Source organism: Indicator indicator, chromosome Z, assembly GCF_027791375.1.
Source record: "Indicator indicator isolate 239-I01 chromosome Z, UM_Iind_1.1, whole genome shotgun sequence".
NCBI lineage: Eukaryota > Metazoa > Chordata > Aves > Piciformes > Indicatoridae > Indicator > Indicator indicator.
Window position 1 is genome coordinate 50,255,152 of NC_072053.1, and position 25,908 is coordinate 50,281,059.

Sequence of the window (25,908 nt, forward strand, 5' to 3'; positions counted from 1 at the left end):
TTCAAACCCCTCACCCGGCCTTGTTGCTCTGTACACCTTCCAGGACCTCAGTGTCTTTCTTACACTGTGGCATCTAGAACTGATCACAGTACTCAAGCTGTGGCCTCACCAGGGCTGAGTTCCAGGGGTATGATCACTTCTCTATTCCTACTGGACACACTGGTTTTGATATAGTCCAGGATGTCATTGGTCTTGGGCATACTGCTGGCTCATGTTGAGCCATCTGTCCACCAGGCTGCTTTCCCCTTTCTTCCCCAAGCCTATAGTGTTGCTTGGTGGTGGTGTGACTGAAGTGCAGGACCTGGCACTTGCTCTTGTCAAGCCTCGTCCCATTGGCCTCAGCCTATCAATCTAACCTGCCTGTATCCATTTGCAGTGCCTTCCTACCCTGAAGTAGATCAACACTCCCACTCAATTTAGTGTCGTCTGCAAACCTGCTGAGAGTGTGCTCAGTTCCCTCATTGAAATCACTAATGAAGATACTAAACAGAACTGGCCTTCACTAACTACTGTTTCATATATAAATGAGAGTTCTGTTAAACTGAACTTCTTGAGAAGAGATATAGAGATAAGGAAGGTGTTAAAGATTTGAGAAAAAGTTAGGGAAAGTTGGGTTTAAGCAATAAAATTTGTATTTGGTAGAATGAAACAAGCTGGTTTAGTTTAGGTTTTAAGTCTAGATCATTTGGATTAACAAAGGGAGTGAATTTTGATTTTGAATTAACCAGTTCATTTCATTTCCTCAAAATAACTTCTGACACTTTTTTTACATGAACCTGTTTATGTCCATCCTGATTTAAAAGAAATTTCAGAAGTAAAATTTCAATATTTGGCATTTGTTTCACAGTGTTAGCTGAGATTTTGAATTATCATAATATTTTAATTTTTTTTTCTTTTTTTTTTCTGGTAGTTTGCAGAGTGAAGAGGGGGATGGAGCAATGGAAGATATTTTTCACATACAGGAATTAGGGAAGATGATTTGAAATGAACTAAGGACAAACCCAAATACTCTGTAACTTTGATTTTTTGCTCTGTCATCTGTTGTGAGAGTTCTGGAACACAGAAGATCTGCAGAAATTCCTGCCTTCGGTTGCTTGACAGTTACAAAAAACCCTTATGCATCTTCAAATTGAAATTTTCTACTGAGCAAATAGCACAAGATTACCTTAGCCATTGCAATATTGCACAAATAATTGCACAATGAAAGGACATTATTTACACAGACTTCGACACTTTAGAATTTTAGCAGGTAATTTTTTAGGTATTCTCTGGAGCACTTCAGTCTGTTGCTTCAGTCATGGTTGTTTGTGATTTTGGATTGATTGAACAATAAACATGCAATCACTTCAGCGTTAAAATGATAATGTGTTTCCTTTTTAAACTAAAACTCTAATAACTGTGAAATGGTGGATAAATGATGAATTCAGAAGTGCTCAGATTTGTGAATTTAGGAATTAATAATCTGTTACTTGTCCTAACCATAAAGAACTTGAAAAGGTTGGTGTATTGTATGTCTGTAAGAAGGTGACATGATTATGTTTCATATTAAATACTGCTGGTACTGGCTTTTAAATTATGAATTAGGCCCAAAATTATCACTTCAAGTAAAATGGACCAGGCAGTATGTAACTTAGATGTCTGGGTTTATTTTCAGTGAAATTAGTGCTTAGGGTTTTTTATTAGTTTATTTATTTATTTAACATGAGAAACGTGAATGAGTTTCCATCCTGTTACTGGTGGTGTTGTGTAGCACTCTTACGGTTAGAATCTGGAGTGTGTACTTGTATGCATGACAGATGGTTGAATTGTGAATCCACCCTGGGGGCAAACAATTGAATGTATATTGTATGCCTCTCCAGGTGAGGGCAAACTGAGGCCTGCATTCCTCTGCTATGGGAATAGAGAAGAAAGCATTAGCAATGTCTATGGTAGCATACCATTTGGCCTGCTTGGATTCCAGCTCATATTGGAGTTCCATCATGTCTGGTACAGCTGCACTCATGGGTGGAGTTACTTCATTCAAGGCACGGAAATCAATTGTCAGATGCCATTCTCTATTCTGCTTTCTCACAGGCCAGATTGGACTGTTGAAAGGTGAATGAGTTTTGCTGATGACTTTATAACTCTCCAACTGACGAATCAAGTTTTGAATGGGCACCAAAGAGTCACGGTTGGTTCTGTATTGTCTGTGATGCACGGTTTGAGAAGCAACCGGCAACTTCACATCCTCTATCTCATGTTGTCCCACAACTGCAGATTCATCTGAAAGCTCAGGTCTAATAGACAACTACACTTTTCCTCCATCAATTTCTGTCGTTGCTATTCCAAAGGCCCATTTGTAACCCTTAGGGTCTTTGAAATGCTCTTCTCTCAGAAAATCAGTTCCCACAATACAAGGTGCATTAGGTCCTGTTACAATAGTATGTTTCTTCCACTGTTTCCCAGTTAAACTTATATCAACCTCTATCTTAAACAACTCTTGAGATCCACCAGTGGCTCCCTGAATAGTTATAGGTTCTGACCCTTGATAATTTGATGGTATTATAGTGCACTGAGCTCCTGTGTCAACCAAGGCCCTGTACTTCTGAAATTTTGAAGTGCCAGGCCACTGGATGTACACATCCCAATAGATTTTGTTATCTCCATATCTTCCCCCTGGCAGAAGGCAGGGAACCCCTAATTGTGGGGATTACATCCACATGTACAGCTGGCACAATGTCCATTGCCAGAATTAGAATCACTGTTGGAGCTATTGGAGTTGTTCTGGGAAACTGAGGAAGCGACAGCTACCCTCCTGGTATTGTTACCTCAGGATCTGCCACTCTGCAGCTCCTGTAACCTCCTGAAAAGATCAGAAGTTGGTTGACCATCCCATCTGTTCATGTTCTCACCAAACTGATCACGCAGAGTTATCCAGATACTCCCAAGTGATTGCCTCGCGTTGGGCGCCAAAATAATGAATTGTAACAGTGTGAGAAGTGAAATCCCCATCCCACACCAACGATAACCAGGCTAGATCAGTCTGGAAGCAACTGAAAGCTGTATTTACAAGCAAATCTACAATCTTATGGTGAAATGCAATGAATATGTACACATATACACTATTCACAATATTTACAAATATGTACAATCAACAAAAAAGCACAACCAAGCCCCCTTTGCTTCCCCCAAGGGGCCTTCCCCAAGGGGCCTCCCCCCCAGCCAGAAGGAATCCCCACAATCCCCCCTGGCAGAAGGCAGAGTCAAGAAGCAGAGAGGCTGGTAGACTTAGCTTGTCAAGGTCAGTGTGTTGTTGTCATCCAGAAAAAGAAGCAGCAGGCAGATAGAAACTGAGTAAGCAAGCTGAGTCCCCAACCTTGTTTTGAGTAGAGATTCTTAAACATTTCTACCTCTCCAGTGGAAGTATTTAGATTAATCATTATTTTGCTTTCTTACCCCCAATAGTGATTTATTTACATTCTTTCACTTTCTCTGCTTGAACTTTGTGAAGAAAATTAAAAAGACAGTCCTAAAACCACCACAGTACTTTATATACAGTTGAAAGTTGGATAAGAAGCAGGTAGAGAAAATGGAGGTAAGTTGGCTAGGGGAGAAGTATTTTTAAGGCTATCAATATTTCAGAAGTGTAAAGTTTTTTACTAATAATTTTAAAATACATTGAAAAATAATTGTATGTAACATATTTCAGAATAATATATTTTAATAAAAAGCTTAAAAATATTTTTATGTGTAGATATATATATGTTTTAAATTGTGAAACCAATTTACCTTGAGTTTGGGTATAAACTGTTTCAACCTCTTGCTATTAGTTAATGTTTTATGTATTTGTCAGTGTTCTTGTTTGACATAAGAAACTGAAATCAATAGACCAGCTATCTGCTAGAGAACATGTTAATGTTTACTTATAAAACTGAAGAATTATTTTTCCCTCTTCATCCCCCCCAATAATTACTTTTCACACTTCACAAGTGCAATATTTGGAGCCAGATCTCTGAAACCAAAATAACTCCAAGCCCCTGTATGAATTACCTGCATTTTGTTTAAGTCCCACCAAAATTTGCTAATATTATAAGTTTGCTGGACCAGACATCCCATCTGCCTCCTGAAACAGCTGCCAGGTTGCTATGTAGTCAGCATTGTTTGTCTTTTAATAATGACGTCAGTATATCTGTTACTGTACCAGACAGAGAACTTTCCTTAACTGAACTGATTTTCCAGCAGTAGTCAATGAAGGTTTTTCTGTCCAGCGTAACATGAAGTCATGATGAACCCAATAAAGATTGACTGAAATTCTGAAATTTTACTTAAATATTACACTTTCTTTGATAATTATTTTTGTGTTTATTTTTCCAGTTATGCATCATAGTAAATAGAGCACTCTCTGCTTGTGTGTTAATTATGCGAACTTGCATTCATCTGCTGGTATTTGTGACACTTGAAGGGACAGGTTCTCTGTCCAGCGCTTGAAGCCAGAATTGTTCCTGGAAGTCACGACTATGAAAGCTTATATATTATATTGTGTGACTATGAATATTGATATAAGGAAGGTATGGGTTCTGATGTAATAAAAATATTAAATTGTGATTGCTGGTAGCAAAATATTAAATATTGATTATTAAAATACTAAATATACAAAATATTAAATTAAATAGAAACAAAATTCTTGATGTGACATTTACTATTCATCTTCATTCTCTTCAACTGCAGAAGCATAATAATTCCTAGCATGTAGCAAAAAAAGGGACCATTTTCTATTTGGGCAACTTTACAGTTTATCTATCACTATCAATTTTATTTACTCCCCACCAATGCACAATTTGAAGTGGATTTTCTGAAGTTCTGGGTGGCAGAGCTTCCAGCACAGTTGTCCTCTGATCTCATGGGAGCTGCTATTTTTGAGCCTTCTGGTCAGGGTCTGACTTTGAACTGAAAGACTACAATACTTGACATTTACTACCTATACTATGAACCAGTGCACCAGCTTGCCTAGTTTCAATTTTTGTGTTCAGCTCTTTGTGCCAATTTTGAATTAGATTTTTAATTCCAAAGTTTTAATTTGCCTTGCAACTTGTGTCACAGTTAGGATTTAAGACTGATACCGCTTTGATGTTGGAGCATCTCCCACAGTAGTGGCCAGGCTTCCTATCCTGAATCACTAATCTGAACTATTTTTAACTGCTTCAACTGTCTCTTCCTACCTAGGATACCTTTTCTTCAACAGAGTGGAGTTTGAAGCTGTCTTTCAGGACATAATGTATGTAGGCTGGGTTTAATAGTGCAAAAATCCTGTTATGAGGAGCCTGCATCACTTAAGTCTGTTTCTTTTTGAGGCTCTAGTAAAAAGAATCGTATTGTAGTAATTATGTTGTTACTGAGGATTTTAGTAGACGCTCCTATTTAATTAGAAATAATGTAGCTCTTCTGGATGTTTTGTTCTGAGACATACTGTAAAAATACCTTAGTGTTTCAAAGACAATATATTCAGGCTGTAATGTCCCTGAAGTTTGCTGTTACGTCTTTAGAACTGAAAAGAGTTCTGGTGTCTGAAAGCGAGTTTAGTAAGTTTTTTAAAGCTACAACCATTACTGGAATGAAGTTTGGTTTTGCTGTAAACCTACGGTCTCTGTGAACAATTTTTAAATGACAAATTTGCATGAGATTAAAATCTCTTAACTAGATGAGGTTCTGTTGCCGCGGGGGCGGGGCCCGCCTCGCGACAGGCAATTTGCTCGCGGCGCCCCGCGCGCCCAAGCTCGTCCCGAGCCGCCGCCAGCCCAATCATCCTGCCTCCTCGTGGCCGCGCTGCCAATTGGCGAGGGGAGTGGGCCCCGCCCTTAGAGGGGGTGTGAGTGGCAGCAGCCAATCGGCGCGCCTGCCGAAGGCGTTTATAGGGGCGGGGGCCGCCGACAGGGCCGGTGGGTGGAAAGAGTGGTTGCGGGAGCAGCAGAGGCGCGACCATGGAGTGCGGGCGGCAGGTGGCGAACTTCGGGGCTGGGCCGGCGAAGCTGCCGCGCTCGGTGAGTCGGGGCCGGGATCCTTTCCAGGACGGGTCGCGCCAGCGTGGAGGGCGAGGGTGGATGTTCTCGTCCTCCCGGCGCTACTAGGGCAGCCGTAATGGCGCGGGCAGGTGGCGCAGCCTCACGCTGAGGGGTCTGTCCCCTGGGCTGTGCGGCAGCGGCTGGTGCGGGCGCGTCCTTGCTTCTCGGGTCGGGTCCTCAGGGGCTTTTGCAGGGTCCGACTGGAGAGCGAGGGCGAGGGAAGCTGCAGTAAAGAGTAACAAGAAGGGTTACCCGCGTGTCAGCGGGAGCTCATTTCTTCTCCCCCTCTCCACGCAGTTAAATGCCCTGCTGAGCTTGGTGTCTTGGAATCACACCCTAATGTGGCTTTAGACATGCTTTCACGGAAAGTTTTCTGAATCTGATCGTGCAGTCGTTCAGTTTTGGGATGGAAAGAAAACCCTCGGGTGCACGATCACAGCGATGTTAAGTATGTTGTTTGCAAGCTGATAAATAACGTGCTGATTCCGTGAGAAGTCTTTTAACGAGTATAGTGCGGACTCAACCCTGTGGAAAATTGCATCAGCAGCCATAGCTTATCCGGTTACATACTGTGGGTGTGTGGGGGTGTGTCTGCCGAATTGTGTGCATCTGACTTTCAGAGTCGCTTGTTGTGGAACCTTTTTTTTGTTCTTCTCTTAGTTTCCTTCATTATGTTGTGTATTATTCACGTAACGTTTTAGGTGAACAAATATGCTGGGCAGCATATATTTTTTTTCTTCTTCTCTTTCCCTTATCTGTTATCACGAAGGTGTCATTTATAACTTACGCGGCAAATAAACTTTTCTGTCTTGAACCCTTGGTTCCAAAAGGAGCTATCACCAGCGCTGCTTCAGTATCCAACGTTTCAGCAGAGTACTGAAAACTGAGGGTTTAAGAAGAGCGTATAGCTGAAATCCCTATCAATGTGCTTTCTCTTGAAAATGCAGTGCTCCTGTACGGTCTGTCACCTCCATTGTTTCACTTTTATTGTGGGCTGATGCATCACACGAAGCTCTTCGACTCACAGATGCAGTGAGGTGGAGAGACCTCTTTGTCAAACAGTTTAACAAGCACCTTCTAATAGTCTGTGTTCCCTTTTAACACCAGCCTTCCCTCACGCCCCCACCTTCTCCCCTGCATGGATAAGTTTGTGTGTGAAAGATGGTGGTTAAAACTTCACGATCTCTTAACATCAAAAGCAGGACAGTTGTTTCTGGTTGACCTCTTGGTGACCAGCTTGTAAAATTGACAGGCCGTGGAGATACACTGTCAGCAAGGTAGATTTTTTTTTTTTTTTCTTCCAGAGCACGTGATTTCTTGGCAGATCCTGGGGCACATGCATGCAGAATTTGTTTGGCAGTCTTTCTACTGGGGCTTCCTCTCCTTCTGCTTCCTTTAAGAGGAATCAAGGAGTATTCTTTCATATAATTTACTTGAAATCAGAAGTTGCAGATCCTGTGGTTAGAATTTAATTCCATTTTGATATTCAAAAGCTATGGGAGAAGAAAGAAGTGGAAGACTGAAGGAGCAGATTAGGGCTCGTGGGACTAGCTTGTGTTCTTTGTTGCCTCAAAATTTCTCTTCATTTCTTTAACTTCCAATAACATAGCAAAGGCTCATCTTCAGAATTCAGTCTTTATTCTGTGAAGCCAGCCCCTAAACTGTTCGGTCAGTTTGAGGTATCTGGTTCCTCACGCTTATCTTTCTTTGTTTTCCTCAATACCTTGGTTGTCCTCTTTGCATAAAGTCAAATGAAACAACACAGGGTGAAGGGTTGGGAGTGGGTGTTTCAGATGCTTGATTAGAAAGTATACATGAAACATTAAGTGTTTTGTTCAAGATTGGAAGTTTCATCCAGTTCCCTAGAAATCAATCTAAAATCTGAAAATGTAACTGCTGTAATAACGCAAAACATGGTCTCCACAACCACCATATAATGTAAATAATATAGCTTATAAAATGCCTTCATCTAATAGATATAATGAAATTATATATAATATAATACGTGCCTTTTTTCTTTTGTTAGGTGTTATTAGAAGCACAAAAAGAATTGGTGGACTACAAAGGACTTGGTATAAGTGTTCTTGGTAAGACTTCCAAAAAATGCTGTATTTCTTGGAATATAGATGTTTAACCAAGTTGTTTTAGTAAGATTTTTTGATGTTGACATTTCAGCTCTTTTTTTAATACCTTATCTAGATCATACTTGCTCACACTGCTGTTCTACCATTCATCATGAGACCATAAAATTATACATAGCCAGATGCTTAGTGATCCCAAAGGACTAGAGGCAAAGAATATGGTTAGTCTGATAGAAAACATGAGTACTGTTGGATTTTGGGGCAGGGATGTGTGTGTGCATATATATATATATATATATATATATATATACACATACATATATGCAAAATATATAATGTTTACAGAGATACAAAAATTTTATATACTCTGTGTGTGTCTGTGTATTTAGTTAGCATTTATAGTACCTTATATACTACGTGGCAAAAAGTTTCAGGTGTATTTGATATATGGCATCTTTGCTATTAGGCAGGCAGTGCTGTTCTGCTCTGAGGAGGAGGTGTCTCCTGTGCCGTATAGGTAGCTGGCTGACTTTTCGGCCCCAGCTACCCAGTTTTATGCAAGAAGATGGTCAGCATTTTACTAGTCTTGTGCAACTGGTTGCTAAAAGTAGAAAGTGCAGCATCCTCTGCAGGATTGGAATTTGTGTTTAAATTGTGCACTCTTATGGAAGAAAGTGTTTGTATTTAGCAAAAAGAATTAATATTAAGTATCCTTAATAATTAAGACTGCTGCATGAAAAAGCCTTGTTAAAAATACAAAAAACTAACCTGCACACTATACTTCAGGCTTGCTACAGCATTAGCAGCAGAGAAGATTCTTAGTGAGGGAAAACACGTGCCTTTATAGATTTAACCTTGTGAGTCCTTCAGACTACTACCCACTTCTGGTCTTTCAGGTGGGTAGTGATGATGTATCAATGAGAGGCTCACAATCAATTAAAAGAGACTTCAGAACCTTAGGGCAACTGCTAAAGGGATCAGGAGCTCAAGTTGTGTTCTCCTCTATCACTGTAATGTCAGTGATGGACAAGGGAATATATAGGAAGAGCCAAGAGGTCAATTCATGGCTTTGGGTTCTACAATCACAGCTCTGTTTACAAGGCACCAGAGCTGCAAACAACAAATGGGATGCACTTGCCCCAGAGGGGGAAAAGGAGCCTGGGGCAGGAATTGGCAGGGATCACTGACAGGGCTTTAAACTAGATTTGAAGGGGGAAGGGGTTCATAGTCTTCTGCTGGCCAGTGACAGAGGGCCAGCTCACCAGAGGCAGAGGGATGGAGAGCTACTGAGGGCTCTCAACTTGCTGCCCTGAGGCAAGCCACAAATGATGCACCAGGACACTCTGAGGAAATCAAGGGGAGCTGGCACAAGAGGAGGACAGGGCCAGCCCAGCTGAAGTGCCTCTAGGCAAATGCACACATCTTAGGCAACAAACAGAATGAATTAAGGGCCACTGTGCTGCTGGGATGCCATGACATAGTGGCTATTACTGAAACTTGGTGGGATGATTCCCGTGACTGGAACGTAGGGATAGATGGGTACAAGCTCTCTAGGAAGGATAGGCAGGGAAGGAGAGGAGGAGGTATTGCCCTCTATGTCAGTGACCAGCTGGAATCAGTGGAGCTCCACCTGGGGAAGGATGAAGAGCTGGTTGAGAGTGTATGGGTTAAAATTAAAGGCAAGACAGGGGAAGGAGATGTTACTGTAGGGGTCTGCTACAGGCCACCTGACCAGCAGAACCAAGCAGATGAGGCCCTCCACAGGCAAATAGAAGCAGCTTCCAGGTCACAAGCCCTGGTTCTCGTGGGTGTTTCAACCACCCTGACATCTGCTGGAAGGACAACACAGCAAGGCACCAGAAATCCAGGATGTTCCTGGATTGCATAGATGACAGCTTCCTCCTCCAAATGGTAGAGGAACCAACAAGAAAAGGTGCTGTGCTGGACCTTGTTCTCACCAACAGGGAAGGGCTGGTAACCAATGTGAGGCTCAGAGACAGCCTTGGCTGCAGTGACCATGAAGCAGTTGAATTTAAGATCCTCAGGGCAGCCAGGAGGATGTATTCTAAGCTTACGACCCTGGACTTTTGGCATGCAGACTTTGATCACTTCAGGGATCTGCTGGCCAAAGTGTTGTGGGACAAAGCCCTAGAGGGAAGAGGGGCCCAGGACAGCTGGTCAGTATTCAAGGATCACCTCCTCTGTGTCCAGGAGCAATGTATACCAACAAAGAGGAAAGCAGGGAAGACTGCTAGGAGGCCTGCCTGGATGAGGAAGGAGCTGCTGGACACACTGTCACTTAAAAGGAAGCTCTACAAGGAGTGGAGGAAAGGACAGCTGGAATGGGGGTATATAAGGAAGCTGCCCGAGCAGCAGGAGACCTGGTTAGGACAGCCAAAGCACAGTTTGAATTGAATCTAGCCAGGGAGGTTAAAGGGAACACTAAGAATTTCTACAGTTATATTAATGGTAAAAAGAAGACTAGGGAAGGTGTGGGCCCCCTCAGAAAGGAAACAGGTGAAATGGTCACAAGTGACCTGGAAAAGGCTGAGGTTCTCAATGACTTCTTTACCTCAGTCTTCACTGCAAGGGCCTCCAGCCACACTCCTGGAACAGTCACAGAAGCTAATGGCAAGAACCAGAAGGAAGAACTGCCCATCATAAGTGAAGATCAGGTTTGTGATCACCTGAAGAACCTGAAAGTGTTCAAGTCCATGGAACCCGATGGGATACACCCAGGGGTACTGAGAGAACTGGCAGATGAGGTTGCTAAACCCCTCTCTATTATATTCCAAAAGTCCTGGCAGTCTGGGGAAGTCCCCACTGACTGGAAAAGGGGAAACATTACTCCCATTTTCAAAAAGGGTAAGAGGGAAGAACCAGGAACTACAGGCCAGTCAGTCTCACCTCTGTGCCTGGTAAGATCATGGAGCAGATCCTCCTGGAGGCACTACTGAGACAGAAGAACAGTGAAGAGGTGATTGGGTACAGTCAGCATGGCTTCACCAAGGGCAAATCGTGCCTGACAAACCTGGTGGGCTTCTATGAACAGGTGACAACATTAATAGATGAGGGGAGAGCAACTGATGTCATTTACCTGGACCTGAGCAAAGCCTTCAACACTGTCCCACACCACATCCTGGTCTCCAAACTGGTGACACATGTGTTTGGTGGGTGGACCACGAGATGGATAAAGAACTGGCTTGATGGCCACACCCAAAGAGTGGCTGTCAATGGCTCCATGTCCCAGTGGAGGCCAGTGACAAGCGGAGTCCCTCAGGGGTCAGTGCTGGGACCAGTCTTGTTCAACATCTTTGTTGGTGCCATGGACAGTGGCATTGAGTGCACCCTCAGCAAGTTTGCTGATGACACCAAGCTGTGTGGTGCAGCAGACACGCTGGAGGGAAGGGATGGCATCCAGAGGGACCTTGACAGGCTGGAGAGGTGGGCACAAGCCAACCTCATGAGGTTCAACAAGACCAAGTGCAGGGTCCTGCAGCTGGGTCGAGGCAATCCCAAGCACAACTACAGGTTGGGCAGTGACTATCTGGAGAGCAGCCCTGAGGAGAGGGACCTGGGGGTGCTGGTGGATGAGAAGCTCAACAGGAGCTGTCAATGTGCACTTGCAGCCCAGAAAGCCAACCAGATCCTGGGCTGCATCTGGAGAAGTGTGGCCAGCAGGTCAAGGGAGGTGATTCTCCCCCTCTACTCGGCTCTGGTGAGACCCCACCTGGAGTACTGTGTCCAGTTCTGGAGCCCCTATTCCAAGAGGGATATGGACATGCTGGAACGTGTCCAGAGAAGGGCCACCAGGATGATCAGAGGGCTGGAGCACCTCTCCTATGAGGACAGACTGAAAGAGTTGGGGCTGTTCAGTCTGGAGAAGAGAAGGCTCTGAGGTGACCTTATTGTGGCCTTCCAGTATCTGAAGGGGGCCTACAAGAAAGCTGGGGAGGCACGTTTTAGGCTATCAGGTAGTGATAGGACTAGGGGGAATTGAACAAAGCTGGAAGTGGGGAGATTCAGGCTGGAAGTGAGGAAGAAGTTCTTCCCCATGAGAGTGGTGAGAGCCTGGAATGGGTTGTCCAGGGAGGTGGTTGAGGCCCCATCCCTGGAGGTGTTTGCAGCCAGGCTGGATGAGGCTCTGGCCAGCCTGATGTAGTGTGAGGTGTCCCTGCCCATGGCAGGGGGGTTGGAACTAGATGATTCTTTCGGTCCCTTCCAACCCTGACTGATTCTATGATTCTGTGATTTTTTTTTTTTTCCATGCAAATATAAATTGGTCCAGGGGGGTAGTAAGGCCATGTGAATGGACTGGGTTTGCATGGATCCGGACAGGACTGGCAGTATAGGTGTTTTATTTGGTATTTAGGAAGACTGAGCACAAAAAAGGGCTCCTACTTGCAGCTCCAGCTCCTTTAGGTATTTTGCTTTGGTAGTGTAAAAGGATTAAAGAGTACACAATTTTTAAATTGCATTTGTATATTGTCTCTTTGCTTCACGTTCTTTCTTCTTTCTTTTCTGCAAAAGAAATGAGCCATAGGACCTCAGATTTCACAAAAATTTTAAATACAGCTGAGAATCTCCTGCGTGAGTTGCTGTAAGTGAATTAGTTTTTGCTTATTGTTTGTTTGTGCTTGTGTTAATTGCAACACTAATAACTATTGTCAAGACCTTTTCTGAAAGCACCTTTTTGTGTGTTTTTTCTTAGAATCTGTATCTGATAAAGTAATAATTTTGGTTGGAACATTGGTCTTCTCTTTGATGCTAATTTATTTGAATGTGGCAAAGGGCTTTTATAAGGTTAAGATGCTTTTTGTGTCTGCTGTAAATTTACTAGTTAAATTTTTGTTGAAATTTTATTTTCCTAAAATTCAAGGACATGAACTTTCTTCAAGAAATGAACAGAAATAGTAGAAATAATTTCTCTAGTGGTGTAGAGATGATCTCTACATTACTCATTAGTCTGATTTTACTAACATAAGCTCCATTGAGGTATTTTAGAATCACTAACAGTATAGCTTTTTCTATTTGTAGCATTGCATATTTTTAAAAATTTGGAATAAATTTACCATGTCTTAAAATGAATGTTCTCATAATAGTTAATGTTGGTCATGTCATATAAAAGCTTGACTCTGGGTCACAGCTGGAATTATTGACTGAGGGATTTTAATGAATAATTTAAACAAGTAATCTTTAACTGTATGAACAACTTTTTATGGCACTTGCTTTGCAGGTACAACGTACTGTAGAGTTGCACTTTCAAACTGAAGGATCTTAAAGCAGAACTCTTCTGTGAGCACTTTGTGAAGTTCATGGCTTTTCTGTTAGGCTAAGAAGTTAGCAATAGATAAATTACAAATGAACATTAATTTGCTGGAATATCTTTCAAGTTTCTATGTGCTATGATAATAAAATTATGAGTGAATTTGTTTGGTGCTAGCCAAGGTGAGGGGAAGCTTGTTTTCATCAAATTTTTTTCAGTGGAATGTATAATATTACTCTTAATTAAGTTAGTGGGATTTGTATTAACCTCTTGGCAAAGAGTCTTCTAAAATGACAGTATTCTTCCTCAGTTGCTGTTAAATGCATAATATCAAGTTGTATGCATCCTGTGTCTGCTGGGAATAATATAAATGATTATTTCTTGCATGCAGAAACATACCAGGAAACTACAAAGTTATTTTCCTCCAAGGAGGTGGATCTGGTCAGTTCAGTGCAGTCCCACTTAATCTTATTGGTTTAAAGGAGGGAAGACATGCAGATTATGTGGTTACTGGAGCTTGGTCAGCAAAGGCAGCTAAAGAAGCAGAGAAGTATGCTGAAGTGAATATCGTTCATCCAAAACTAGGAGCCTATACAAGTAAGTTGATGATTACATCCATCTGTGTGAGTGCTTAGCTTTTTGAATCACTGTAAAAATGCATCCAACTCAGCTATTGGCATAGTAAATACTAACTAAGTAGAGTCGACTGTCCAGCACTCAAAAGATTGCTTGCTGTGTCTTTGCATGTTCATCACTGGGAGGCTTAACAGTCTCCACCAAAAAAGAATGGGGGAACTAGGCTGAACAGATTCTGGAAAAGTAAGAAAAAGCAAACATATGTAGGTATGGAAATGGGTTTGTCATTGTTACTGTTTAATTGAGTTCTTAGCAGTTTGTAGGGACATTGCAAGGTATTTCAGTTTCAGGTACACTCAGTGAGATTGCTCTGAAATTTAGAAGCATGTCTGGGATCTAAACCTTGTTGGCCCAGGAGATGTGAAATCTTCATTCTCTTCCCTACTTTCAGTGATTCACAAATGCTTACCTTCTCCACCTGTGTGTCATAATAGACAGTTGGCTCTGGAAGAGAAGAGGCATTTTCAACTCTTCTCTTGAGGCTTGTTACTGGATGTAACCTAACACCACAGTGTAGAAGACAGAAAAAAGTTAGGTCTAATTGAGGCATTGGGACTTTGTATGAGAGAGTCTTAAGAATATTTTGAGTGTATAATTTGTCACTGGATATCCTTAAGTAATTCTTATAGCAAGGGTGACCTGAGTTCTAGTTTCTATTCGTGCTAGGCCTACCCACTTCTCTTCCCTCTGGTCCAAATTACAGCATTTGGATGGCAAACAGTGGCAACATAAAAGAGAATGAATATCCCTACATAAGCTAATGCCCTAATCACTGGTTGATACAGATTCATGGATTCATTGATTGGTTTAGGTTGGAAGGGACCTCAAAGATCATCTAGTTCCAACCCCCAATGCAACTTACCCTGCCAAAGAATAGCTGCTACTTTTCTCTTTCAAAACTGGATCAGAAAATTCTAGTTTAAAATAACTATATTAGGATTTGGTATGATTTTTATTTGTTCCCAGGTAAGGAAAAAAAAAACCTGTTACAAATAAAGGAACTTTAAATTGCAGGTAATGTAGAACAGTCCAGTCAGCTGCAGAACACCACAGTATTTACAAGATGCACTGACTTGAAGTGTAACTTTATATTCTCTGAGTACAAGAAGGAACTGACTGTACAAATTCATAGTCAAAGGGAGTCTATTCAGCATTTGGCAGTTGTAGATCAGGGGAAAGGCAGTAAATAATGATGGAGGCAGTTGCAACACTTCTTCCCCCTCATATTTTGGAGGAGACAACAGAGGAAGAACAGCCATTTGTTCTACTGCAAAGCCTGTGCTGTGCTGCTAGGGCATGCCTGTGTATTGCATGTTGACAGAGGAAATCCTAGCTTTGTAAATCAGTTGCAGAGCTTGCGTAAGAGGTAGATAGATAACCTTGTGTTCAGCTTGGGCAAGGCTGAAATGCTGCCAGGGATGCACAGAAATACAGCTTGCTTTGCCAGTGAGAAATTGGGTGCTTCCATAGTTCCAAAGGCCCCACGAGGGTTCTTGGAACCAGTGCCTGAATTACTTGGAAGTGCAGTCTTGGGCCCTTAGGGTAGTACTTTGTAGTCAGAATTGCAAAGTTTATGAAAATCCCTTAAAGGATAAGGGCTGAAGATGAGAAGAGTACCTGCAAGCTTATTGGTGGCTCATGACATAATTTTGGTCATGTGTTTCCTTGCAGGTAAATTGTCTTCTTGGTAACAAGGTAATTAATACTATACACTACAAATTTATTCTGGGCTTCCACCTAAGTCATGTGTTGAAGTAAAAATGCATGCTAGGAAAGTTACTTGTCTTCAGTGACCTTTGGTTTTCTTTTTTGTCTGTCTCAGGCATTCCTGACCCAAGCACTTGGAATCTTAATCCAAATGCATCTTATGTCTATTACTGTGCTAATGAAACTGTTCATGGTGTGGAGTTTGACTTTGTACCTGATGTCAAAGGAGCAGTCTTGGTTTGTGACATGTCATCAAACTTCCTGTCCAAACCTGTGGATGTTTCCAAGGTATAGTATTGCACACAATAGCTGCATAAAGCATTTTCACACTTTAAATTTCAAACTTACAGTTAGGTACTTCGAAATATCTGGATGGCCAGAGATGCTGAGCAGTGAGATTAAGGAAAATATATTCTGTTAATTTGGTATCTGATGGTGGATATAAATACTGAAATTTTGAATTGGAGATTTTGGAGTCTGTGTTGTCTTTTTTTTTTTTTTTTTTTTTTTTTTTTGGTTAAAATATGCTGAGTTATCAAACTGTTCATGTTAATAGCTGTCCAAGATTATTCGTATGCTGTGTGGTCTTTTCTAATGCTGTAGCTGAGAAATATCTTCTGAATCATATGTAGTCTGCAAATAATGTGTATGGCTATAGCAGGGTACTGTTACTGAGAATTTTTGATCCTACCTCTTACATGGAAAATCTGAAACCCCTTTTAAGCTGCTAAAGCTTACTGTGCCTCAGTTGCCATGTCTGTTTCACAAATAACAGAGGCAGAACATAGTAAAATGTGTTACCAGTAAAAAGTGCAACTGATTAGTGAAGTAGTATGTCTGACTTTTCATATTTGTGTGCAGCAAAAGCAAGGGGCACTTGTTGCTTTTGTCTTGGCCTTTCCTGGTCTGTCTCTTTTGACAGGTGGATTATATGACACCTGTTCTGAAATGCCAGATTGATTGAAAATTATGTGATCCGTGCATGAATTATTTTTAGTAAATATGCTTGGAGTAATGTGAAAATGGGGACAGGCTGCTTTGAGAATTACTCGTGGCTACATTACATTACATTTAGCAAAGCATCAGGAAGTTCTTTTTTCTGTTGATTTTCCTCAGCTGAATGAAGAAACATGGTTCCGATAGTAGGCATAAATGGGATAAAATCTGCAGCTGTAAGTGCCCTTTGAAATCTGAACTTCTAACTCTTTGACCTATAGCTTGCTCATTTTCCACACAGTCTTCAAACTGTTCAGCTGATTTGTGTGCCTGTTGTATAATGATAATGTTACAAGATGAAATTTGGAAATTTCTCATTCCAAACTTCAGTTTGGCGTGATTTTTGCTGGTGCTCAGAAGAACGTTGGCTGTGCTGGAGTTACTGTTGTCATAGTACGTGAGGACTTGCTGGGATTTGCACTGAAAGAATGCCCTGTAGTACTGGATTACAAAACACAAGTCATGAATGGCTCTTTGTATAACACTCCACCGTGCTACAGGTAACTTAACCTTGGTATTCGGTATCTCTTACTCAGAAAGGTGCACCTCTGCCATCTGTTGCTCTTACTGAGAAGTTTCAAAAGTTGAGTAGTTGCATTCAAGTCACTCATATCATTGGAGGGTGGAAACATGAGAAGTGTCCAAAACTGCATGACTGTATTAGGCTTCTAGGTTGCCTAGTGGGCCTCAGCCATAAAGGACGTAATATTTTTAGAAGCGAATATTGTTTGTCATAACTTGATTGCAGAAGTTTCAGGGTCCAGTTCTGAGTTACATGAATGCAACTCTAGTCGAATCAGTGGTGAGGCTTCTGTCATTGCAGGTCGGTAATTTGGCAGTTAATACTCAGTACAGATTTGATTTAATTTCTTCCTGATGTTGTTAGTTTTTGAACCTCCAGATCCCTACTGAATTTCATTGATGGGAAATAGTAAATGTTATTAATAAATGTTTTACAAGGCTGTAAATTCCTTTCTAGCTACAGAATTCACTACTGTTGGTTTTGAAATCAAACCAAAAAGGGTTGTTTCTTTGTTTTAAATGCATTGTATCATTGCTTTACTTTATTCTTTGGAATAGCTCTCCATATTTCTTTGACTGCTGCCTCAGTGTTTCACTTGGCATCCCAAAATAAAATCAGTCTAGTTTCATAATCATTCATTGTGATCAAGATCATAAATTTGGCATGTATCTGGTTGTTTCATGTGTGCAAGAAGCAGAACAGACTACAACTTGCTCTTCCAAAATTCCTATCTCCTAGCTGCTGATAGCTAATGAAACAATGCTTTGCTACTGGAGCATTTAAGTGTTGAGCCAATAGTATCTACCCATTCTTAATATGAAACATTTGTATATCACTGGAATTATTGTTTTAAAAAAGAAAATCTTCAAAGCAGATATCCTTTGTTTCTAAAAGTTCTAAAAATTACTTTCAGAACAATGATTCCTGCTTTTAAAGATAGGGTTTCCTGTTGATCTAGAGAATTTATGATGTAATCTTATATTGATGTTTCATCTAAGCTCTCACAGCTTTTGTGCGTTCCAGAATTTGCAAATTTAAGTTGCCTAATGATATCCACAGGTATTAAATGTGTTGTATAGGCATAAATTAGTGGTTTCTATCTATAAAGCCTTCCTTAGTGCCATCACTTACATTCAGTAGAACTTTAAGTGATACTAATTGTATCTCTGAATCTATTGATTGTATGCTACTGCAGTGACACAAAGGTCATTGTCTTAATTTGTCAAGAGTATGTAGTTCTGTAACAACATACTGTTGGGTCAGCCTGTCTGTCCTGTCTTCTGGGTACACCCAGTATTCTTAGTACACTGCTGTTTCAGAGAAGAATTAACCTTACAATGCTTTCAGACTTGTCTTCTCTCCAAATGTAGCTTTGTAACCCTTTTTTGCTCAATGATTGATTAAAGTCTCTGTTTCTCATAATCTGTTTTCTTGTCTGCCAAGTCACACATACTCTCTTGGACATGCCAGGTTTTAAATCCAGCCATTCACGTTTTCCAAATACAAAGTTACTTCCATGTGAAAACCCAAAGTTCTTAATCTCTGCACTGGAATACAGTGTTGCTCCTGGTTTGAAAAGCAAACCAGATTAAATTCTGCAACTTTATTTTAGCCTCTGCAAAGAACTTCTGAAAGTGCTGCTTTAACTGTAATTCAGTACCTGTCAGCAACATTAGCAGGGTAGTGGGAAAGAGGTGAAAATGAAATTGAACTAGCAGTTTTCTCCTTTCTGATCTCTGTCCTGCCAGATTTCACTCCATGGCACAGACCTACATTGGAGTACAGAATTCAGAATGTAACACAGATTGAAGATGTTGGCAGGGTGTACGTCTGTTTGGCTCTAAATGCCCGTTCCTTTTTTTTTTTTTTGTAAGGAACTGACAACACTTACTAGCTCTTATTGTCTGCTCTTTTCCTTGCACTCTAATGGTTTACTGGCAAGCTGTTAGAAAGTATTAACTGAATTTGCAAAAGCTGCTTCAGCAGGATGTTAAATTAAATTAAGGTGATGCTAATGGCTTTAGCATTTTGGTACTGTAGAGGATGACTCTTTGAGCCTAACCTGCTTTGCTAAAACTAACAATGAATTTGCTATAAAAATCTTGCTTCCAAGCTCCAGAATGAGTTTTGCATTTAAAATTCCTCCAGAAACATTTTGACTGACTTGAAAGAAAAAAAAGTTTCAGCTGCTAGGGTTTTGCACTTGACTCTAAGGCTGACTTCTTTAAGCTTTACTTGTCCAAGAAGTCTTGCTCGTGGAAATTAGGGCAAGAGATGAATGTGGCACTGTTGTATATTAGGCAAGGGCATAAGATGTGCCTCACTTAAATCCTTCTCTCTGGAGTATTTGACAGCATGCTGTCATAAACATGACAAGATAGTGCTCTTGGATGTATAAGGTACTTAGTATGAAATTCAATCTGTAGCCTTGCTTATTCTGCAGTCTTTTCACAGTGCTCAAAGATTTGATGCTGGCATCCACTGAAAAAGTAAAAGCAAAAGAAATTTAAAGCAGCCTCCTGCTTGATTTGTGTTCAGGGAAACTTGTAGTGTTCTCTGAGCACTCCCTTCGAATATGTAATGAAGGGATTAATAAAAGCAAACTTGTTGGAAAAACACCATAAACTTGTGAGCAGGTTTTTTATGTTAAGTATTGTAGTTGTGGGAAATGCCTGAACTTGAACAAGCGGAATTTTGTAGCAAATGCACAAAGACAAAAGGCCTCAGGGAATTTTTTTTTTTATGTTGCACTTAGTAATGAGCATTGAAATATTTGGTCTTAAGTCATGTGATGCTCACAGGCCTCCAAGTCTTTACTTAGAACTTGAATGGTAATGAATAATTAAGTGATGCATTTTTTGTTTTGCCAAACTTAAGTATTTATGTGAGCAAAATGTGTTTGTAGACAGAAATGGGATTATAGTTTTTATTTTTAACGTTTGTGGAAATGTGATTGATTTCTGGCATTATTGATGTACATACATTTGAGATGCATCCCTGTATTTTTGCTAGAGCAGCTCCACAGGGTGGATGCTACTAAGTTCTGTGATACATTTTTGGTGCTTTCTAGGGCTTGACAGGCAGTTGTGTGATCGATGAACTGACAGTCCCTGCAGTGTGTTTGGGATGTCTTTGGGAGCCCTGCAGGAGCTGCAGAAAGCCTACAGAAATTGTTCTCTTGTGGTACAAAGGGTCAAGACTGGTGCAACAGATTGGTGTCTCATTTAAATTTCAGGGTACTCATCTGTGTCCAAAAAACACTGCCCACTTAGAACCATTATTATTGGTAAAACAATCTGGTTTCTGATGTTAACCATAAGCGTCCTAACATGAAATGTAACATTTTGTTGCTGAGGCATTTGGAACTATTGAATGGGAGTGTCTTTTTTTGTTTGTTTTAAATAATCTGACTGAAAAGTTTTTTGCTCTTGCAGTATTTATATCATGGGATTAGTACTGGAATGGATCAAGAATAATGGCGGAGCTGCAGCTATGGATAAACTTAGTTTAATCAAATCACGAATGATATATGACATTATAGACCAATCTAACGGATTCTATGTGTAAGTTGCTGTGCTTTTCCTCTTGTTTTGAATGTTTGTTGCAGAGCCAAATATTCTTAACTTTTATGAGTCTTAACTGCAGCAGTTGCCTTTTCAGTATATAGAAATCTGTGCAAACCATTCACTTGAGACATCCTTAGACAAGTTATCATTCTAGTAGGAAGTAGGAGCCTAGAAGAGTATACAAAAAAAGCAATAAGCAGATTCTGGTTTGCATACTTACTGAATCCCTTAAGGAAATACAGGCCAAACCAGAGAAAGAGGTTTGTAAGAAGCTGCAGAGACCACTTTTGCATCATTCTTCCTACCATCTCGTTCAGTAGTCAGACTCTGTTTTTTCTCTGTGAAGCAGAGCTAATTATGCTAAGTTGGGAAACGCTTTCTGAAACAGGAAGGAGAAGATCAGGCTTAGATGTTGTAAAAATGTAATGTTTTATGTACAGTTTTTTTCTCAGTTATTCTTGATGGTTTTCCAAAGCAGATTTAACCCTCTGATCTTTACATATTGTTGACAAGGTATTTTTATGCTCACAGAACCCACAATATGTAGAGATGAAAGCAGATGAAATTTAGAATAATTCTAATTCTCACCAAGCACATAAACTAGTCATTGACTATGAAACTGCAAAATATTTTCCTTCACTTTCACTATAAAATCAACAGTTTTGGGACCTAATTAACTTTCAAGTCAAAATTAGGATAGGACAAATTAAATTTGAGCTTTAAAGCTAGCTATAACCTTAATTGGCAGAGATACAGTGTCATCATAATGTTTAATACACTCTGCTTATCCATTTAGTTAATGAGAACAGGTTTGCCTTTAAGATCAGGATTGTAATCCTACTCTCCTGAAATGCTAAGGGTTTTCATAAACCTCAGTAAGCAAGTGAAGCCTTGAAAAAACATTTTGTGACAAACAGAAATCTGTTTCGGGCAGCTGGTCTATGAGGCTGAGTGGGAAATGCAATGCAGGTGTGATGCTAAATAGTCAATTGGGAAAGCAAAGTAAGCTTCACTGAGTTGTATGCATTTTACTAAACAATGCAGTTAAGACTCTGGATTACTTTTTTCCTGTTGTATCTCTGGCTAAAAGCAAACTCTGTATGAAGATACCTTCTCAACTGTAACAGACAACCTAATCTGTGGCATGCTTCACTGAGTGACAGTGAAGTGACATGAGTGATGTGCTTCAGTGTAACAAGCCATTTAACGAATAGATACTTTATTCCACAAAGTGCGGTCTGCCTTTTGCAGTTTGCTTTTCGAAGTCTGCACTAGGTTACACTGGATTGCCTAACAGCAACTGTGGTGTAGCTACAATTACTCACTTATGGGAATGATTATAAATAGGCTTTTCTGAAGAGTTTTCTTGGTTGCATCTGAAGCAGAAGATTTGCATAGGCATATACTATGATAATTTTTTTCTCTTCATAGTGAAGACCTCTGTACAAAGGAGTAAGGGAGCAACTGAGAAATGATACCCCTTTTCTGTTAAATAGAGTAATAATAGGTATGAAGTATACATGCAGCTTGTGAAAACTTACTCGTAATGAACCCTTGCAAAATCCTAGCCTTAGGAAAGCATGTATCTGGAGGCTTCATATTTCCCTTGTAACTAGAAGCACTATACAAAAACGTTTGAAGAAGAGAAATTTTGCTTTAAATGTGCCTGGAATTTTCAACTTCAGTTGAAGTTTTAAGAGATTAAAGAGCTGTAGTATACTTTATGAATGTTGTGGCCATGTATGCAGTGGAGTATTTGTTCTAGATGTATCTCTTCTGTACTTGAAATGTTCATGTTCTGTATAATACTGATGTAGAAGGTGGACTTGAGAGCACTAACAGAAGTCTCTAGTGTTGATGTAAATTTACTTATGCTGTGTTCTTATACTTCCATTAGCTCCGTTTTGCTGGGTCAGGCTCTGTTCTGGTAGCACTTATGACTAGCTGGGTAAAAATAAGTGTGCCAGTTTTAGAAGAGAGCATAAACTTGCCTTGCTCTAGTGAATGTAACTGATAATGTCATGGGTGGGATGGTTGTTTTTATGTGGTTGGTTGGTTGTATATTTTAAATAGGTATGTTTACAAGCCTCCTGTGCATTTCTCTGGGGCAATTTTGAGCATGTCAGCAAGGGCTAATAAACTTTCCAGATTCTGTTGCACTTAGTTAAATAATGAAGGTTGCTGTCTTTATCAGGAATTGATGACTTCTTCAATTTTGGAGGAGCTACTTTAATGTTAAATAGATGCAATTATTCACTTCCTGAAACTGTACATAGCTGAAGATAAATTTAGCACAAAATGGGTTAATCATTTCATTCTGGAACCCTTCTAGGTGTCCAGTGGAGAAAAAGAACCGAAGCAGAATGAATGTCCCTTTTCGTATTGGCAGTACCAAGGGTGATGAAGCACTGGAAAAGAAATTTCTTGAGAAAGCTGTGGAACTTAACATGATATCTCTGAAAGGGCATCGGTAAGTATGGGTCAGAAGAATCCTTTTCCTGTGCAGAATAAACTGTTATTACCAGTGGTACGGCAGCAGGCATTGTGTGTTGACTTGCCAGCCTTTCTTGTAAACAGTGCCTCATATGGCTTTGTCACCATTTTGGAATAGTGGCAATCTAGACTGTAATCAGAGACTGGTAGTGGCTCAACTACTGCTCAGGTGTGGTGGGGCTCAGAACTGTCTCCTTAATTCTATTTTCTTCTAGTTTGATAAACCTGTCTTTGTGCAGATGCTAAAGAATTGCCAGCAAATGCCTGCCTGAGATCAGATTCTGTCGTTGTATAAAAGCCTTTCGTTACATGGCTTGTCTACCCTATTGCAAGAATTCCTTCCCAGGTTCATTGGTGCTGGTGGGATTAAAAAAGATCGCCTTTTGGTGTCACAGGGCTACAGATTTGGAGCTGTACAAAACCCAACCAGCCAAAACACCCTAGTAAACGACTTCTAGACTGTAAACATGCCTTAAATTAAATATTGCTTCTCATTCACATAAAGCTGTCAGTTGTATCCCTTTGCAGTAGAGTTAGGTTTAAATGTGAATTTTATTAGTGACCTTTTGCAGATTATAAAAAAATTCTATTTTTCTCTTCCCCTCCTTTTCAATTCAGATCTGTGGGAGGAATCCGGGCCTCTTTATATAATGCGGTGACTGTAGAAGATGTTCAGAAGCTTGCAGCTTTCATGAGAAGCTTCATGCAGATGCATCAGTCATAAATGTCCTTGGGTTAGAGTGATGCTGCACCTCTATGAAATAAAAGCTAAGGGATTTGAAAATCACTGTGGTACTGCACAGTTGTAGTGCACAAGTTATAGTTTCTTTTAGTTCCTGTAGCTGTTTTAGTTAATCATGTGGGACTGAGGCCCAATCTTGCAATGACTTGGTGGCCTTGGCTTTGAAGGTCAGGATCCCCAGACTGATCAAGACTGGTTCCAAAATTTGCAAACCAGTATTTTTAATGTGTAATTAGAATGTGCATTGTAAGATGCAATGGATCTGAGTTTGTTTCTTGCTTCTAGCTACAAATGATCTCCAGCAATGCTTTGTTTTCAGTAAACTTCAGGAGGCGAAGTTCATTGTTATAAGCTTTGTAACGCTTTAAAAATATTCTGTGACTGCACAGTGAAGCTACCACTAACATTAAATGTTCTCTAAGGATATATATATACTTGTTTTGTAGGGTATATTCTAACATACCCGCTAGTATACCACCAGCAGTATTTAGCAGTTAACATAGGTGCTCCTAACTTAAGGACCTTGCCTTCAGACTTCTGAGCCTGTGCTTGCAGTACTATTGTAACAGTTCCACACAGCCATATTCCTTGTGGTTAGTCTGTAGGACTGGGCCTTTTTAGTATCATCATTTATTAGTTTAATGCTGAGATGCATGAGTCTATAATTAAATACAGCAGTAAGATGTTTACTTCTCTATTCATTTTATATATTACACTTCTCTAGGTTACTAATTTTGTGTTATTATTTTGGAGCATGTATATTTGCTCCTGACAAAAACTTGGTTTTTAATTTGTGAATCTTGTGCCAGACAATGTTACTGTATTCCACTTGATGGATTTGGGGCTTTCTCTGCACTGACTTACGAGCCTGAAGTGCAGCAGGCTTTCTTTTCTGGTGCTTATTAAACATCTTCCCTCCCCTCTCTAACTGCTCCATTATTTTCTCTGCCTTTTCATTGCTTTACTCCTGTTGCCTTTTTTATTTGGGGATTTGCCCAGCTGCAGTGAACAAAAAGCTTGATTTCTCTGCCTTTTCCTGACTCCCATCAACTTGTGGTCCAACTTTCTCACCTCATCTGGTTTATTTCAGATTTTGATGCTCTAGCTAGAGTGGGACCTGTCGTTATGCAGAGACCTTCCAAAAAGCTATTATTGTACGTTCGAGTTACTTTTCCTTCTGTGAATGTACTGCAAATGACCATATGTTGACACTAGCCTCTTAACTGTAGAAGCTATCTGCTAGTTTCATACTGTTTAGCCTTACTGCAGCTGGTTTCAGACTGTAAACTCTTTGGTACAGGACAGGCATTTTTTGGATTTATTTTTACTAATACAATTTAGTAATGATGATGGTGGACTGTCCCTTTCTTGGTGGAAGCTCACAGTAGTCAGTGGAAGTTTGCTATGGCAGAGTTACATTCCTATTTGAAAAGTGTTCATTTGCGGAGTACTGTTTTAAGATTTTTGTCAACTTACTGTAACTCTAATTAAATAAAATGGTTGAAGAAAATAAAATTTGATCACAGCATGCTGTGAAGTACCTGTGTTTGTCTGAAGCTTCTGTTACTTCAGAAGGATGAGAGGTCATGCATAATATTGTGTTGCAAGTTTGTTCTGGTACTGCACTTTAAGTTCACTATGTTTATTTCTTTCTGAAAACAGGCCTTCTTACAAATAGCACAAACGAGTATTACTATGAGAAAGCTTTGAGAACCATTTTTTGCCCTGCCAAGGATCTAACTGAGGTTCTATAGGTTCTATATTAAGCTTTAAAAAATTTTCTAAAATTCTACTTCCTCTGAATTTTCAAAGAATGATAGGTGTTGGAAAGGGACCTCTGGGGATCATCCAGTCTGATCC

At 40.3% G+C, this 25,908-nt stretch overlaps 1 protein-coding gene across 1 annotated transcript; it reads left to right on the plus strand.

The window, feature by feature from the left end:
- Nucleotides 1-5,957: 5,957 nt before the first annotated feature.
- Nucleotides 5,958-24,030, plus strand: PSAT1 (phosphoserine aminotransferase 1). The gene is made up of 9 exons (XM_054397854.1): nucleotides 5,958-6,017; nucleotides 8,065-8,125; nucleotides 12,650-12,719; nucleotides 13,777-13,982; nucleotides 15,844-16,016; nucleotides 17,055-17,224; nucleotides 20,682-20,810; nucleotides 23,146-23,283; nucleotides 23,925-24,030. The coding sequence occupies exons 1-9, from the start codon at nucleotides 5,958-5,960 to the stop codon at nucleotides 24,028-24,030; spliced, it is 1,113 nt and encodes a 370-aa protein (XP_054253829.1).
- Nucleotides 24,031-25,908: the final 1,878 nt, after the last annotated feature.

Coding starts and splice junctions, on each gene's coding strand:
- PSAT1 (XM_054397854.1), top strand. CDS start 5,958: ATGGAGTGCGGGCGGCAGGTGGCGAACTTCGGGGCTGGGCCGGCGAAG. Junction 13,983..15,843: donor AAAACTAGGAGCCTATACAA/GTAAGTTGATGA, acceptor TGTCTGTCTCAG/GCATTCCTGACCCAAGCACT. Junction 20,811..23,145: donor CAATCTAACGGATTCTATGT/GTAAGTTGCTGT, acceptor GAACCCTTCTAG/GTGTCCAGTGGAGAAAAAGA.